An 18,751-nucleotide genomic window follows, 5' to 3' on the forward strand; every position below is an offset into this window, starting at 1 on the left:
CATCCCCTATATGCTGGCAACTATGCTAAACTTTGGTTAGATATGAGTCTGCAAATAGGCAAAGGGATCTTTTTGGTTGATGGAAATGTTCTAAAGGTGGATTGTGGTGATGGCTGCACAATTATAGATGTATTCAAAAATTACAACCAGTAAGTTGTATAGCATGTAAATTATATTTCAATAAGGCTGTTAAAAAAAAAAAGAAGTGGGGCGCCTGGGTGGCGCAGTCGGTTAAGCGTCCGACTTCAGCCAGGTCACGATCTCGCGGTCCGTGAGTTCGAGCCCCGCGTCAGGCTCTGGGCTGATGGCTCGGAGCCTGGAGCCTGTTTCCGATTCTGTGTCTCCCTCTCTCTCTGCCCCTCCCCCATTCATACTCTGTCTCTCTCTGTCCCAAAAATAGATAAACGTTGAAAAAAAAAAAAAAAAAAAAAGAAGTACAGCTAGAATGTAGCAGATCTAAAGTGCCATCTAGAAGCTGCATATACATTTCAGGTCATTCAAATACTATTTCTCAAACTATCATATGACTCAGTATTGCAATAAAAATGTTTCCATGAGTGTCCTTTTATGTGCAATGGGTCCAATTCAACAGTGGATTATGTAATCACTAATTGGAGGTATAAGTTGAAAAGGACAGAGAGAACATTAGAGTTGCTGAGTGGACAGTTTATTTGCTTTGGGGGTACCCAGTTCAGGCAATCTTATCACAAATCCCTCACACAATCTGGGCACCCTGTAATTGGACATCTGCTGGTATTTTGCCATCCTAGACAGAACACTGGAATATATTAATCAAAAAGGAGAAAAAGGAGAAGGAGAATAGGAAGGGGGGGAAGGGGAGGAAGGAGGGAGAGGTGGAGGAGGAGTAGAAGGAAGAGAAAAAAAGAGGAGGAGGAGGAGGGAGAGGGGGAAGGGAGGAGGAGGAGAAGGAGAAACAAAATGATGGAAACAGTAATAGTACCACATAAAGAATTCACACTGAACACGAAGATAGATTTCAGAACGTGTACCCGTACACGAACATAAATACACACATCTTCATGGCTACACTGAATGAGTTGCCTCAAGATCTCATTTTAAGAGTAAACCAGGTGGTTAGTTCAAAAGCCAAAGAATCATTTGGAATGTTAAAATTATTCAGGAATGTTCATTTAAGGCAGCCCTAGACTCAAGGGACCTATTCTCATCCATACTAGTTATAAAATGACTCATCCAGGCATGTGGATAAATCTATGAATGCATTTGTTAAAGCTCCAGATGAAGATCTGTCACAATGTTTATGATGTAGTCAGTAATGCTTTATGAGGTGAGTGATACTTTGAAACATGAACATGGGTCAAATGAGAAAGACTGAAAATCTCATTATTTTCCTAAAGAGTATCAGATACTTCTCAGAATTAAAGCTATCTCTTGAGGGCTTATCTTTAAAAAAATGAAACATGAAGAAAACATTCACTGAATTTGACTTTATAGACAGATAATTTTCTGTTGGTGAATAGAGGATACCCCCAACCCTTTCACACAACCCAATCAATGTGGTGTCCCCAGCACACATTTGGCAGTTTTGTACTATCTTATCCATGCATAAATGCTTTTTAAGACTTCCAAAATAAACTCACAGAAAGACACAAATACATTTTTAAAGATATCCACAAAATAATGTTACCTAGGTATCAAAACAGAATTGTATTTGAATTGTATTTATAGTTACTTTATTTTTATTTCTGATTTTTTCAATACTTATAAAGTAGTGCAAGTCAACTGACAATGAAAATCACCTTTACAAAATATAAAGAGCTTTTTTCTTTAGTCCAAGATATTGACAAACTCATACAGCATACCAAAGTAAAACACTAATATTTAACTTCCAGAAAAAGTTAAAACTTATAAAATGTTCATAAACCTCTAAAATAGATGATTTTAACTAACAGCATGAAGCTTATGCTTTCTCTAATTTCCAAGCAGGCAAAATATTCATACTGAGTCACTACTCAGTTTCTAAAGAGTTTAGGTCAAAGAAGTATACCTACTTCTTCATGGATCTCTGTCATACTCTCCGTGCTCAGACACACTGCTGTACCAAACACTGTGCAAATAACTATTTAAGAAAACTGAAATGCCCTCTCTTAGATAACTATTTAGTTTGGGAATAAAATAAACCAACAAATCATCTCAAATGTTTCCACAGGCTACATGGAGGAGAGGAAAGGATGATTTTTACAGGCCACGCAGCTGAGAGCAAAAGTTGACTCTGGGGTCTACTGTACTACAAGTTTAAACATATTATGCCTTTTGTAAGGCTTTTTGTAAATCACCATAGAAGTTGATTAAAGTGCTTGCCATGGCTGTGTTGACTGCAGACTGTGGAATCATCCCACGCAGATCCGTCTGAATATAGCCTGTCAAAAGACTCTGGTGAGGATTGTCTTTAAGCGGAACACAAAACCAACCACAGGGATGGTTATATCCACGAATAAATTCTGGTCTCTTTTCACTCCAGTCAAGACTTACCCCTACAAGGAAATTTTAAATTAACACTTAGCAGTGACTGAGATTAGTCTAAAACTCTCATCAAAAATTATCATCAGATATCTTGTTTAACTATTTTTCTTCTTATCCATGTAGATGAAAAACTAAGCCCCAAGAGTGACCATGGAAGAATGAAAAAGATAATTACCAACTAGAATTCTGGCAGGGGGCTGTAAGTAGGTAATGGGGAAAGTTCTAGTCACGTCAGAATAGGTAACATTATGTCATCCTGGTAACTCCTTGGAAACTATGAATCGTGGCTGTAGCATCCAGGCTTCGAGGTACCAAGAATCAAAACTATGGTACCACCACTACTCCCTAAAGGCACTACCACATCCAACTTTGGTAATGGCTGGTTAAGAGTGAACAAGGAGATACTTACCTACAACTGCTAACTCAAGTATATACTACACATAAAAAAAGATCAATTTACCTATAGATCTATTTCAGAAAGCAAGAGCCTTCTAAGAGCAGTATTTTTAATTTTTAGAAGACAACTATTACACAGCTCAAAGAAAGAAAAACGCTCTAACACATACCAAGTCTATTCTTTCTATCTATATGACTAAGAAGTTGTTTTGAGAGTGACTTAAAAGGAAATCTATTTACTATATCCCTTTCTCATAGGCAGTCATTTAACTCATATTTGTCAGCCATAATGTGGAAGCTACCATGTAACTGAGAAAAAAAAACTTACCAGAAAGATTCCCAAACCCTACTTAATATTGTTATTTTACTTCCTAGGGTGTTTGCAAAGCTTAAAGTGATTATAAAATAAGTGTGAAGGCTGAAAATACATCTCACATAGAACGAAACATCCAGCCTAGAAAACTCAAATATTTAAAACAAATGAAAAGAAAGTATAAGGTTTTGATATAATTACCACAGGATAGAAGCCCTTCTTCATAGCCCACAGTGTAGGAGAAATCAACAAACTCTCTTGGGGAAATTATATTCCAAAGCTGGCCAGCAGTAGTATAACGCATCACACAGCAATTCTGAAAGGGAACAGGTAAGAGGTATTACTAAGGAAATATATATTGACTCATGTATCACTAATTAATCTTTAGTAAAAAACTGATACTCATTTAAAATGTATTATAATTATTATTGATAACAATTCTTACAGTGATTCTTACAGGTTTAGATCTCTATTCTAAATATCACTGCTACTGTATGTTTGTGAATAAGATATATGATCAAAACACAAAGATTAAGCTGCCCAGTATCCAAATCTCTAATTCAATACAGTGGCCTTTTATCCTATATGATATTCAACATGGAAATAGATGGTGTAGACTACAGGTGTTTAAAATAAAATCCACAAATCCTTGGACTAAAACACCAAATAGTTCAATAAAGAAATTCAAACATGGCAAGAATGAATTAATAAAAATAGAAAAAGAAGACAACCCACTTTGGGTTCATAATTCTCTAATGCCTAAGGTGGCATTTTTATCTTTGGTCTTTAATTTTGGCTTAATATTAATGGAAAAACATATAATTACCTAGAAACCTGAATACGATGGTGGTGTTTTCAGAATTTTAGATTTCAAAGCCTCATTAAAGACGCTGACAATTTTCTTAAGCAGCAAGGGAAGAGCTATTGTGGAAAACAAATTCAGTTCTGACGAATACTCATTAGTTAATATGAGGAAACTCAAGCTTTTTAAAAAGCATCAAGGATTCCCCTATGAGATCTTTGCCGTGACTACCTAATCTCAAAGCAACGAATATGTGTATGTATACATGCTCATGCTTACATGCTCGCTCTGTCTCTCTGCCTCCCTCTCTCAAACACACACACAATCTGAAGTAATGTTTCTAAATAAATACCTCTTCAAAGTGTTCCAAAATATCCATTGAAGTCATTAAGCTGTCCCAATCCAAGCGACAGGGACCGGGGCGTATATGGTCTATTACACTATTGACGATGTCATCTATAACACCTTGGGCTTTGAAACTGGAGAAAGAATATTAAAGTCAAATGCTATTAGAATGAAAAATCTCAGCATGCCCACATCGTTCAGAGCTAACTTCAAAAAGAGTACAAGTTAACAAAGATTTTTTAAAGGGAGTAAATCCCAACTGTTTTTCTGATAAATGTAGTGATGTCAATTATTTTATCAGACTGTACTGTTTGCCCTCAAATCTGATAAGATATGCATGGCAAATTATGTTGTCATAAACATAGTAAAGTACCTTCACATTACAGGATAGCTGAAAACAGTTGGCAGAACGCTAATGCTTCATTTATTTTGTATGCTGTTCTTTTTTCAGTTATGCTCTAACATGTTATTAGTATACATATATTTTTGCTCTTTCAAAAACTTTTTTTATGACAAGAAAAGAAAAATAGGTCACCCAGGAAGAGAACACCGAGGATTGGCTCGTGAATTTTATCAGAACTTGGCATGTTTCAAAGGTGGCATTACATATCAATGGGGAAAGGATGTACTATTCCACAAATGGTGCTTTGATTCAACACTTATCCTAATAGAGAAATTAAAAACTGAATCGCTACTTGACAGCATTCAAAACAATTAATTCCAGATAGACTAAAAACCACCACATAAAATTTAAAACGTTGAACTTTGTGAACTCAAGATACAGGGGGATTTCTTGAATACATAATCACACAAAAACACAAGTAATATGAGACAGTTGAAATTAAAAACTTGCATATCACAAATGACAAAATTAGTAAGTTTCTTTTAAAACCAGCACAGACTGGAAGAAGGCATGTGCAACACATATGAACAGACATAATTATTACAGAGAATACATAATTAATTCCTATAAACTAATGAGACAAATATAATCTAAAGAAAAGATGGGCAAAGGATACGTTAAGATTGCCCTGAAATGTCGATAAATTTAGAAAAGATGCTCAACTTCACTCATAATCAAGCAAATAGCAACAAGATACCATCTCATACCCCTGAGATTGGCAGAGATTAAAAACATAACCAGTACTGAATGGAAGGGAATGAGAACTCTCAGACTGCTACCATCACTTTAGAGAGCAATTTGGTTAACGTCTAGTGTAGCCAACCCAGGTGCACCCCAAAGAAAATCACACGTGTGTAAGGAGACAAATACCTAAGAAGTTTACTATAGCACTGTACCTTATAAGGGATAACTGACAACAACCTAAAAATTTGTCAGTAGGCAAATTTGCAAATACAGGTAAACACATCGCAGCATTTTCTTATGAACATGGAAGAATAGGTCTACATGTAACAACATGGCTAAATCTTGAAAACACAATGTTAAATGGAAAAAATTAAAGGAAATTACTGAAGGAAACACACACACATATGTGGTCAAAGAATAAAACAGGAATAACATACACTTTAAGATACTAGTTAACTGGGGAGGAAAGAAAAGAGAAGAAATGAGAGATAGACCGGCTTTAACTCTATCAGTAACCTTTCAGAGGGGGGTCGTTCTAAAAGTCTTTTTTCTAAGTGTATTTATTTATTTTCAGGGAGAGAGAGAAGAGAGCATGCATGTGCATGGGGGAGGGGCAGAGAGAGGGGGAGAGAGAGAATCCCAAGCAGGCTCCACACTGTCAGTGCAGAGCCTGGCATGGGGCTCGATCTCAGGAACCACAAAATCATGACCCGAGCTGAAATCAAGAGGAGAACGCTTAACCTACTGAGCCACCCAGGAGCCCCTCTAAAAGTTTTTTTTAAAGCATCTGAAGCTGTTTTATCGTCTTGTAAATGCTACCAGCTCAAACTTACATTGTCTCCCCTATCCTAAATCTGCTCTTCCCTCCTGTGTTCTCTAACTTTGGGTGGATGGTGGGAGTGGGGGCAATACAAGTTAATATGATAACTAATGATAATCTAATCCCAAATTAGATATGTGGGATTCAACTTGGACTCTCTCAACCCTATTTCAGTAGTCACAACTAAAGTCACCATGTTTTATCAAGATGACTTCCTAAATGTAAAGTGCTCAGGACAATATTTGGCTCTCAATAAATGTTAGCTATCATTACCTCCACCACCATCTTTAGATCTCTGTCACGTTCACCTGCCCTTATCAACTCCCACTTAGGCCACTCTGTGTCCAACTCGACACTGCAACCATTTCTAGCTCTTTGGATCACATGCCTCTTTAAGTTTCTTAAAAAAAAAAAAAAAAAAAAAAAAGTCAAAGATCTCTTCCCAGGAATATAACATTGACACCAAATTATATATATGATCTTAAGGAAACTTTAAAAAGCTAGCCATGGATTCCCAGGGCAAAACCTCTTCTCTAAACTCTCCACACTCATTTCCATGTTCCATTTTTCGCAGTGCTATCAGAGGAAGTTCAAAATCTTTGAGGACCTGGGAGGTCGGGGTCAGGGGTAAACAAGGGTAAGTGCAATACTGAATTTCTTATTCTAGAATTCAAAAATCCTTCAGACATATGCTCTCCTCACCCTTACTTTATGCTCCAGCTATACGAACACAACTTCTACTTCCCTAAACAAACTCCTTAGAGTGTTTCCCATGTGTGTTTCTGGAGGAGATGCAATCCCCTCTGCCTGGAATACGAATCAGTTCTTCATTCCCTAGGAAATAGCCATTCCTCCTTTAAAGGTCAGCTCATATGCTGACTCTTCTATGAAGTTCTCTCAAATCACCAAGTGTAATGCTCTCTTGGCACTTTTTATGCTTTTCAACCCCTACTGGGAATTGGTGATCTAAATGATTAATTCACACTTGCTTACAATGCTTAATCCGCAACTCCAGTTTCCTGGTCCTTGACATAAATATTGTATAACTCATCTTTCTGGAAATGCTATCTTTGGTATTATACTTCAGAACAGTTTCATTTTTAAAAGGGCTGAGTCCCAAGGATGTGAACATTCCACTGCAATTACACAAGGCAATTGTCTCCACTGGCTTTAAAAAACAATTATTTTTTTTCTGGTTAAAAGCGTAATTCAGGTTCAACTATATGTAAATACCAAAAAAAAAAAAAAAATGGAAACAAAAATCACGTATAAAACTGCCATCTAGAGGTATATGTTTGGTGTTAAGTAAAAACATTTATTTCTTGTTTTTTTATTTTAGAGACAGAGAACGTGCACAACATGTGTGCTCCAGCAAGCAGGGGAGGGGCAGAGGGAAGGCCAGCATCCCAAGCAGGCTTTGCCCTGTCAGCACAGAGCCTGACACGGGGCTTGATCCCACAACCTTGGGATCATGACCTGAGCTGAAATCAAGGGTCAGATGCACATCTGAATGAGCCACCAGGAGCTCTAAGTAAAAACATTTTAATATATAAAAGTATATAGGGGCACCTGGGTGGCTCAGTCGGCTAAGTGGCCAACTTCGGCTCAGGTCATGATCTTGCAGTTTGTGGGTTTGAGTCCTGTGTCGGGCTCTGGTGCTGACAGCTCAAAGCCTAGAGCTTTGGGTTCTGTGTCTCCCTCTCTCTCTGCTCCTCCCCACCTTGCACTGTGTCTCTCTCTCTCTCAAAAATAAACATTAAAAAAAATTTAAAAATATATATATAAAGTCAACTCACAATTGTGCTACCTGCAATTTGGTATTCTGCTTTATTCACTTTACATTACATTGTGAGCATTTTCTTGTGTTTTTAAATAATATTTTAAAATGTAGTTTTTAAAGACTGTAAGATACCACGTTTCAAAATTTAACCATTCTCTATTGATTATTCAAGTTGTTTGTAATTTTTAATATTGTAAGTAATGCTGTGATGGAAGAGATAACTACTCAACTATTATCTTTCTTATGATTTCTTTAAGATGCATTCTTAGAATAAAGTATGCTATAGCACTGAGTAAATATAGAAGACTAGAAAGGTCTTATACAACATGCTAAGAAGTTAAGATTTTATCGGCCATTTGATATCATTATTTATGATTCCCTTACCACCACCTCAGTCCACAAGGGATATAGACATTTTAAGACTCTGAATTCATAAGGTGATTTGCTTCCCAGAAAGTTTAAAGTATTAAAAGCCAAATTTCATAGGCAATGATGATTTAGTGATCATTTATATATAGGAAATTTGGCAATGTCTTAAGAGCTACATAAAACTAGAAGAATTTACTTACAGGTATCCATTAAATTCTTCTGAAGGTTTTCTCCAAATTGTTACATCTTTCTAGAAAAATAAAAACAGTATATGGACATAAATAATCACCTAGCTAGTAATGTGGACATAAAACCAACAATTTCAAATTGCAGAGCATGTCCTTGCATTAAAATAAAACTTAAGTAAATATTCAAAGAGATACATAGAAGTCTTTTATGCCATCAAATGATCCATATCTGAATTTCTTGTTTCCTAAAGTTCTTCACATCTTCCTTAAAGTACAGACCTCCAAAAAAGATTTTTTAGTAGCTTAATGAGATCCAAACATTGTTAAGATCCAGTGAAGGCTCTATCTTGCCAGCCATTATTATTTGCCTCACTCCAATCTTATCTATTTACCATTACTGACACATTTAGACTAAGACAAAAGGAATGCTAAATATTTCATTCTGACCTTGCTCATGTATATTTTTTTAAATCAAACAAGTCACATCTATTATGGCAGTGCTACCTTGAATTAGTCCCTACATCCTTTTTCTGATCATTTCCCAAGAAATCTTGACCATCAGACAAGCTAGAGTGCTTCACTGCAAGAGTCCTGGATCCAGGGCTACTTCTGTCAACACTCAGCCATGTGATAGTTTGGACCAGTCCCACTGGTAAGAAAGAAAACTAAATGGCCACCCTCACAGGCTTGCTGAAATATCTGAAACTCTTCCAAACTATCCATACATTCTATATGTTGACTTTAGAAGCTATACTATAGGCTCTTGTTGCCAAGAGTCTATTCTCATGTCCGCTAGCTAAAGCAGTAATGATAGCAGTGCAGGATTATTATGTTTTTGCCTTGGTGAGATGTAAAAACAGTGATTTTATTAGCATAATTATCTATCCTGCACATCTTTCCAAAGAATGGTCCTATTTTCCCTTACCATTTTGAAAGTCATCAACCAACTCATTAAAGGATAAACCCCAAATAGAAGTAATTTAAATAATTTACCATTTTCTTGGCAACTCGCCACTTATCGTCTTCAATGCTATGATATTGGATGAGAGTGTTTTTAAGTCTAGTTGCAAAGACAGCAGCATCAGGCAGGCCTTCCATTTTTTTTTTTCTTCTTTCCTTTTTCCTGTTACAGAGACAAGGATTAGCATCAGCAAGTATCACAGTTTGACGCAGTAGACCGAGGAGTCTCAAATCTGGCTTCATAACAGAATCACCTGGGGAGCTGTCAAAGATACTTACACCTGAATCCCACCCCAAATCAACTATTCAGAATCTCTGAGAGTAGGACCTGGGCATAGTTTTCCTAAAAGCTTCCAAGATGAATAACACCTAATCAAGGATGAGAATCACATATTTTGAGTTATTAAAATTATTCCTATAAAAATAAAACACAATCCTATTTCCCTTCCTAATAGAATATAACAAAAAGATATACATTATAGAATTCTAGATAACTTAACGAAAAAAAAATTGCTGTTTCCAAACTATAAAAATAAATACACAAGGAATAAATTCTTTAAAAAAGTCCTTAGAGCTTCCGCCATTAAAATTTTAATTTAACATCCAACAGATTTAGGACTCATTCTAGCAAACAAATGAACAAGAAGCACAAGCAGAAACTTGCTCATACCTTCTTTCAGGATAGGGCTACAGAACTCTGAACAATTTCAAAAGTTTGAAGAACTGTACGTTTTCAATATTTTATTTCATTCAGTGAGATGTTATAGGACTCAGTAAGGTATCTGTGTAAGGAAGGAGGTCATAGGAAGACTTTTAGAACTACTAGTACAGCATAAACAAATGGTTCATAATTTTAAGGCAATAATTTTAACTGTATAAAAAATAAAAGTACTATATTATTCACAATTCCAAAGATAAGCTACTACTATTCAACAATGTTTTTAAAGAGCAATGATTACTAGCCTTAAAGATAATAAACTTAATATAATGAGGGGTTCTGTAATGTGTTGGTTTTAACACATTGCTGCAAATTCTTTGATATACTTCCCGTCAAGAAGTGGTCTGTGACTGCATGACTTTGTAGGCTGGGTTAGAAAAGTCCATGCAGTTCTGCAGGCTTCTTTGAGAATAATCGCTCCAGGAGTCTTTGATTAACATGCAAGCATGCAAAAAATCTGGCTATCCTGAGGCTGAAGTGTGGAAAGACCAAAGGAGAGAGGGGGAAATGGGGAGAGACAGCACCCCAAAGTCCCAGATCCAGAAGCCTAGTTAGAGCTTCATCCCTGTGGGTACCTCTTGCTTCCCCAGGCTTCCCTCAATTTGACTCAGTCTTCCCCATCTTAACAATTTATTTTTACAATGGAAATTGAGCCAGTAGCTCAAAGTCAAAGCCTCACTGCCTACAATATTCTTGTCCTACTGGTTTTCTTTCTGTCCCTCAAATAGGCCAAGCCTGTCACTGACTTTGGGCTTTGCACTTGCTATTTCTATGCATGCATTATTAAATCCCAAATCTGAGCATGACTAATAACAACTTGTAATGGCAACTTCATTTTAAACCTCCTGTCTTAAATACAGCCTTCTACAAGTCGTTATTATATCCTTCTTTTATTTTCTTCGTGGTGCTTATCACATCATGAAATTAACCTGTTTATTTATTGGTGTACTGTATTCTACTCTTTCACCATCGCATCTTCAACTAACAAAGCAGGGGCCTTTTGTCTGCCTTATTTACCAGTGTTTCCCAACCAACTAGAACACTGCCTGGAACACAATAGGTCCTTAATATTTGTTGAAGTGTGGTTGCTTCAAAACAAGAATTGTTTTATTTTAATTTTGTGTCCTTTTGGTGCTTTGGTGCACTCCAGTAAAAAGGATAAAGGAGAAAAAGCTTCTGGGCAAAAGCTGCACGGTTTACAGAACCATCAAGTTACTACTACAAAGGAGATCAAGAAAAGATCTACATGAAATGTCAAGCCTCAAACCTCTATGGGAATGAGGCTGTAATTCTCAAGGACAAATGCATACATCAGGATCACCTTTGTTACATTTTGTAGTAGTTGTTGCTGTTAACAAAGATTCCCTCCCTAGTCTCTTCTGAGTGCTCTTTTTAACCAAGCCTTGTTCTTAGGCTTGTCCTTGGCCCCCAAGGTTCAGTTCTATCAAGAATCCTGCTGAGCCAGTTTACGAAAACCCCTCACCCTCAAAAATTCCTCAACCTACCCTTGATCTTGTCACACTGCCCTGTGTTCAGCAGAATCCTATGTCAATTTAGCCAGAATTCCCCTTCCCCCTAATGTTTCCTCTTAGCAATTTTCCATCCACTGGACACCCACCCCACCCTGCTCCTTGACAACAAATCCCCACTTGTCTCTGTTGTATTCAGAATGGACTGTAGTTCTACACTGAGGTTTATTCTCCATTATTGCAATAGTTCTTGAATAAGATTTGCCTTTACCACTTTAACTTCTGTCTGCCTCTGGTTTTCTTTGACACTGTTTTTAGATGTTGCATTTCAGGGCCCAGCGCAGATAGTGCGATTCAGTGGCCCTGATCTGGAGCAGGCCCCCATAATCTAAGTTCGTTAAAAAGCCTTGCTAATTATTCTGTTATACAGCCAGGGGTGAGAACCACCGGTCTAAAAACTAAAGGCGACAGAAATAAATCAATATTGTAGTCAATATTTAAATAGCATAAAGCAGGGCACACAAGACATTCAAAATGATAAACAGTAAGATGATATAGAACTGTAGGGGAGGAAAAAAACCTTTTTCTCTACTCTCTTAGGTTCTGTCTCTGAGACCTGCAAATTAAATTAACAAAGGTATATTAACAGGAGAAAAGGCATATATATTTTATTCACTATTGATATTTTAATTTTTATGTGCATAGAAGCCTTCACAATAAAGAAATGGAGATCCAAAAAAGCAGTTAGACCTAGGGCTTATACACCATTTTAACAAAGGGTGATAAATTGTGGAAAAGTGATAAAACAAAGGAAGAGGGGGCTGGGCTTCTAGTGGTGGTAAATTATGAGGAAATATATGAGAGAAAACTAATAGAAGATAAGAGTTATTGTAGTAAAGTTTGTTTGTTCAGACAATCACGGTGTCAACTCTGTGCCCAGTGATGAGTTGTCCTCCTTCCGGTATAGGAGAGAAGAGAAGGAAGACCTTCACAAAGGGAAGTTTATGTCCTACTTTTAGGCAGTAATGGGAGGGAAAACAGCTCTTTCTGCATTTGCTGCTGACTGCCTTCAGCTCAAACTAATCCCTATTCCAAAGTGGTATATTTTGGGGTGGTATATCCTTTCAGAAACATAGCAAAGTATACATATAAAATTCAATAATGTAGAATTTAGGATCTATGTAAGTGATGCAAAATATAGATCTCACCCAAAGACTAAAAAGTGGATGATCTCATTCAAAAAGTATGCCACTCAGGAATATATCCGATTTCCCCTCAAGAGACTGCTGACTTGGTAGCCAGTACAACGACCTTAATCAAGGGTATGTTACAAACAAGCACAAATTCTTAGAGAAGACTTGAAAAACTAATCTATTACTAGGATTGTTATGATCAAACAATATTCTGTAAACCCAAAGGCTGCCTGCCAGGTTCCTGTGGTTGGCAGATAAGATATTTTTTCAAACTCCTTGATAGAAATCAAAGATGAAATGTAAAGATGCTATTATCATTGACAACATCATCTTTGTGCAAATCCATTACACAAATGTGAGCCAGAAAAACTACCTATAAAGATGAGAATCTGAATCTTTGAGGTGCTTACCTTAGTAATCTTTCTGATCACTCTTACTGATCACTATAAAGTCCAAACTCCTTAATATGGCTTATGGGCCCTTTTATGATCTGGCTGAGCTTTATTGCCTAATTTCTACTCTTCTTTCATGGACTCCTATAACAACTAGGTTAGCTTCCCCCTACCCCACCAACTTTTGTCACAGCAACTCTGTAATTATTCACTTGTCATCTTTTCCAATTTAACTGTAAATCTTTTGGGGCAAGAAGTGTGACTTGCTCAATGTTATCCTCCTTAGGTCTAGCTAACATGCAGTAGGAACCCAGTAAATAAAAGTGGGAAAAAGAGGTAGATGGTGAGCTACTAGCCTCACTTATGAAATACCTCAAGATATCTAAGATGGGCCCATCTACACCAATCATCCTTGAGCTTCTGAATGACTAAAACATTCTTTGCCATAATTAAATACAGCAATTTCTCAAGTTAAGTCTACTATTTGCCAAATATCTAGCATATACCAGGTCCTAGAACTAAAGAAATGGTTATAATCCAGTCTTTGCTCTCAAATTTGACTTATTCCACCTTTTAAATAAATGTTTAATTGCAACAACAACAAAAGCTAAAACATTAAAAACTAGTAATGAGCCTCTTTTAAGGGTACTGGAGTAGGAGGTAGGAAAGGAAAACAATAAGTGTAAACTCAGAAAGCTCTTTTTTAGCCCAATGAAGTATTTAACCAGCCAGTTCATTCTTGCATGGACTTTTTTCATCAAGATTAAGTCCAAAAGAGAATATGGCTACTGTCTGAACTATCTGTGTGTGGACAGGCATAACATATCTCTCAAAACATATTCCCGAATTGGGGGTTGGGCAGTATGGAGTTATTATCAAGGTCTTGATGCTCTCCTAATAAAGCAGGGTACTCACATTAATTGAAAGGAAAGTATACAATATGCTCTACTAAAATCTCCACCTGTGAAGAATGTGAGAAAAATGTTCTAAATACTATTCTGAACTCCCCCTTACTAATTCTTTTATTCCCTTTCTTGACCTACATCAGGAAACTCTCCAATTCCATCACTTAACATTTCAGAGAACAGGTACCACTTAATCATATCAGAATCTAGCAGTTCCTTAGAAAAGGTTATCTACTTTTGACAGTTCTATTCCTCAGTGCTCAGTAATGTCCACCTTCATTTTTTTCCTTACTTTAGACTAAACTTTTTGTACATGTTTCCTATGCCCATGTCTTTGCAATAATCACTAGTGTAGACAGTGGCTGCCATCATAAAGCGGGCAGCCTGCCCAAGTTAAAAATTGTCTTGTGGCCATCTCTCAGCATCATAGTCTGTGACCAATACAACTCCAATTTTCATTAAATTTACATCACAAGGAGATGGCCATAGGTTCTATTTTAAATATGAAACATAATAAACACTTTAACCTCTAATATAAAGTGAAATGTCGTAAAAATCTGTACTTATGTAATATGAAGTCAGAATTCACTATTGAAAGAAACTATTAACAGAATTGTTTAAACTTCAATTTCCCAATTGATAAGGGTTTCATTTAGTTGAATAGCTTCAATTTAGCATGCCATAGATTTTCCCCCAAGATATTGTGCAAACCAAGGCCTTGTAAATTAAATTATTTTTCCACCTAACATAAACATTTCAGCATATCCTTGATTTCCAATCAATTTTGAATTTTTAATTTAGCTTTTCAAACTCAAAAACAGTAGGTTCTCATTTTCGAGACTGGCTATAGCAAGAATCCAACAGAAAAGCCTACTTCTACAATGTCACCAATGTCCCTCTGTTTCAGTGCTCACTTTAGCTTTAGTATTAGCTTTACAACCATGTTGAGACTTTTTACAACAGTTAAGGCAATATTAAATTCTAATGATACCTCGGGACACCTGGGTGGCTCAGTAGGTGAAGCAACCAACTCTTGGTTTGGGCTCAGATCATCTCACAGTTTGTGAGTTCAATCCCCCATGGGGGTTCTGCACTGACAGCGCAGAGTCTGCTTGGGATTCTCTGTTTCCCTCTCTCTCAAAATAAATAAGTAAACTTAAAAAATTCTAGGCGCGCCTGGGTGGCGCAGTCGGTTAAGCGTCCGACTTCAGCCAGGTCACGATCTCGCGGTCCGTGAGTTCGAGCCCCGCGTCGGGCTCTGGGCTGATGGCTCAGAGCCTGGAGCCTGTTTCCGATTCTGTGTCTCCCTCTCTCTCTGCCCCTCCCCCGTTCATGCTCTGTCTCTCTCTGTCCCAAAAATAAATAAACGTTGAAAAAAAAAATTAAAAAAAAATTCTAATGATATTTCAGCTTTAAGTTTGAGTCCAAGGTCATCTTTGAACTCCTAATGCTCTAATCCTTTACTTAAAATAATAATAGCTAACATTTATTGATCACTTACTATGTGACCAGTCTTCCTGGCCACTTTAAATTGTATTATTTCATTTAATCCTCATAAACAACCTTCAAAGCTGATCCTATTATACTGATTTTACAAAGTAGTAACAAAGAAATTAAGTCACTTTGTCCAAAATCACACAGCTAATAAGCGATAGAGCCCGAATTCCAACCCTGGGCTTCTGCCTTCACAGTCTAAAGGTCTATTCTGTAAAACACCGGAAGTTGATCACAAGCTAGGAGAGACTTTACATTAAAAAAATCTGACATCATACTGAATTTGTCATTTTGTCCTGGCTCCTGATCCCAAAATAGCTCAGGTAATCTTTCTTAACTGTACATTAGGGATAATAACACTAAATTACTGGGTATTTAGATGAATTAATACATTTAGTATCGGGGTTGGAAGATTGTTAAGCACCGGAAAACGCTGCCTCTTATCATCAGTATCACTCAGTCAGAGCTTGGTGTGGGAAGATGGGACCCTACGTTGTCTGTGCATCTACTACGAACCAGGAAGCACTGTGCCCACTCACAGAACGCGACCTCAATGAATCTTCACTGCGGCCCTGGACGCGAGGTTTTTACTGCCCCTTCCCCTTTTAAGCGACGCAGAAACGCCTAGTGGGCATCCAGTCCTTAAGCAGGTGAGCGGTGCCGAGAGGCGAGGTGCAAGCATTGGGGTCCTTCCGGGGATGCCTTACCTCCCTCACTTGTAAGGTCCGCACCGCCCGGGCGCCGGGGTCCGCCACCCCCGACCTCCACGCCGGCCTCCGCCGCCCCGCTGCCCGGAGCAGCTCCGGAAAACGCCCCGGACAGGACGCCCCGGGCGCCCCTGTCGCCTTCCCTCCCGGCCACCTCACTTCCGCCGTAACTCCGCGCCTCCACCCACAGCTACCTGAGATAAAGCGAGGCGCGGTGAGCGGCTAGGCGCGACAGGCCACACCGCACTCACGGCTTGGGGCAACACTGACGCTCGGGAGCTCCCTCAGCTTCCACGCCAGGCAGAGCCGGCAGAGCCAATGGGCTACGGGCCACCTCCGCCATTGCAGCCAATTGGAAAGTACCAAGTTTTTCCGCAGCTCGAACCCGGGCGCACCCGAGAGCAAGTGGCCGAAGTTGGCTTGGGCAACGTGTGTTTGCTTGGATTGGCTGGCGCGGCAGCGTACGGAACGCTGATTGGTCGCCAGGAAATGGAATGATTCCTCGTGAGTGTGGGCTGGCAGGAACCCGGCAGGGTTCCCTGGGTGTGTGGGAAGGCGGGTGGGTCGGGCTCCGGCGGGGTATCCCTCGGCGGATTAATGGCGCAAGAATTTTGCAAGAGTAAATCCAACTGGGAGAAATACGAACGCAAGAGGGAGTGAGTGATGACAGTGAGGGATGAGGCTGGCCTAAATTTAGAGGGCTGTGGAGATGTAGTATCACGCAGCTGCAGCACCCCTCCCAGGACCAAAAAAATCTGGTAAAAAAGAGAAGGCACCCGTGCAGAGGATGACAAATCCTTCGGCTTTCCGCTTCCTCTGGCTTAGAATCGTCAGCGCTGAATGAGAAAGCCTATAAACAAAGTCACTGCGACCCTGCGAATTGATCTTTCGCCAAACATTGTCCTCAGAAAAGGGAGATCAGAAAGACCACCTTGAAAATAGAGAAGGGGTGTGGCAGGTGGCTTTCGCAGCCTCATGAAGTATTCTGGTTTTCGTTTACTTGAAGATGAGTAACATTTCCAGTGGCTGTGAAGTCACGGATCGGATAGGATGTTTGACAAATCACTAAATGTCAGGTGTTTACAAATCATATTTACTAGGATATTGTAATGCCCGACGTTCCAAAACCTCCCACAAAAGACCACCAGAGTCGTGAGTCAAAGCCAAGCGGCAAGGGTCGTTTATTGCAGGTTCGAACCTGGACCTCTGCGCACTCGTTGCCGGTGACGCTAAGAGGCCCCGATCAGAGTTAGTATAGGGTTTTTATAGACAGGGACAAACAGCATAGGTGAGGTTTCAAATTATGAGGGGCCTGATTAGTCGATTTTAAAGTACGGACATTTGTGGTTTTCTGATTGGGCGTCCTTTGTCTGTCCTTTGGCGGGAAGGCTTTGTCCGTTACTTGTGGTGGGAGAAAAAAAGGGGGAAGGGGATAGGTGAGGAATGTGCTAAGCAAGCAGGTTTACAGAAGCGAGAAACGCCGGTTAGTTTATGTACAACCACTCATTCCATTACATATCAGACTACATTTAGGAAGGTTTACAACCCATTCTACTACACAGCGGGTTACATTCAGGAAAGGTCTCACAATGCTCATAGCAAACAGCAAGCAAAACAGACTTCTCAGCAATTGTATTTCTTATCAAAGATCCATAATAAGCAGAAAAGAGAACCTAGCTTTAAACTAAGGTAGGGCTGTCATTTGGATTGTTCCTTTCATTCCCCCCTTTTTCTTGTGCCTAAAGAGCCAATCTTGGATCTTCAGTTTTCTATTTGTAATGTCTCGAGCGGTTGGTACTGAGTTCGTAAGACCATTAATTGTACAGCATTGAACCTGTCTTGGACAAAATTAATAATTTTGTTTATGATGCAGGGGCCGAATGTGAGAGCGAAAAGTAGGATGGCCAGAGGCCCGAGTAAGGCGGAGAGCAGGGTAGTTAACCATGGGGACGCACTGAACCAGGATTCAAACCATCCAGCCTCTTGTTCTCTTTCCTTTTTCCGTTTATTTAGCCCTTCTCGGACCTTGGCCATAGAATCTCTTACTATTCCTGTGTGGTCAGCATAGAAACAACATTCTTCTCCTAGTGCTGCACAGAGACCACCCTGCTGTAGGAACAGCAGGTCTAATCCTCTCCTGTTTTGTAAAACTACTTCCGAGAGGGAGGTTAGGGACTTTTCAAGCGAAGTGATGGCAGTTTCTATTCTTTCTATATCTTTGTCAACCGCTTCTCTAAGTATACTAAATCCCTTGTTTTGTATAGTTAAGGCCGAGATCCCTGTCCCGGTTCCGATGGCCCCGAGTCCAAAT

At 38.9% G+C, this 18,751-nt stretch overlaps 1 protein-coding gene across 3 annotated transcripts; it reads right to left on the reverse strand.

Moving 5' to 3' along the window:
* Window positions 1-651: 651 nt before the first annotated feature.
* STARD4 (StAR related lipid transfer domain containing 4) lies at window positions 652-16,870 on the reverse strand. 3 transcript variants are annotated; one of them, XM_045500708.1, is made up of 7 exons: window positions 16,635-16,856; window positions 10,233-10,344; window positions 9,596-9,725; window positions 8,615-8,664; window positions 4,366-4,492; window positions 3,413-3,527; window positions 652-2,513 (listed from the first exon to the last, which is right to left on the reverse strand). In XM_045500708.1, exons 3-7 carry the CDS (start codon window positions 9,698-9,700, stop codon window positions 2,284-2,286), a joined length of 627 nt encoding a protein of 208 aa, XP_045356664.1. In that variant the 5' UTR covers window positions 9,701-9,725; window positions 10,233-10,344; window positions 16,635-16,856; the 3' UTR covers window positions 652-2,283. The 3 variants fall into 3 exon arrangements, with proteins under 3 accessions (XP_045356664.1, XP_045356656.1, XP_045356648.1); XM_045500700.1 differs by lacking the exon at window positions 10,233-10,344 and having other exon boundaries at window positions 16,635-16,870; XM_045500692.1 differs by lacking the exon at window positions 10,233-10,344 and having other exon boundaries at window positions 16,441-16,856.
* Window positions 16,871-18,751: the final 1,881 nt, after the last annotated feature.

This window comes from Leopardus geoffroyi, chromosome A1 (assembly GCF_018350155.1).
Source record: "Leopardus geoffroyi isolate Oge1 chromosome A1, O.geoffroyi_Oge1_pat1.0, whole genome shotgun sequence".
In the NCBI taxonomy this organism is placed as follows: domain Eukaryota; kingdom Metazoa; phylum Chordata; class Mammalia; order Carnivora; family Felidae; genus Leopardus; species Leopardus geoffroyi.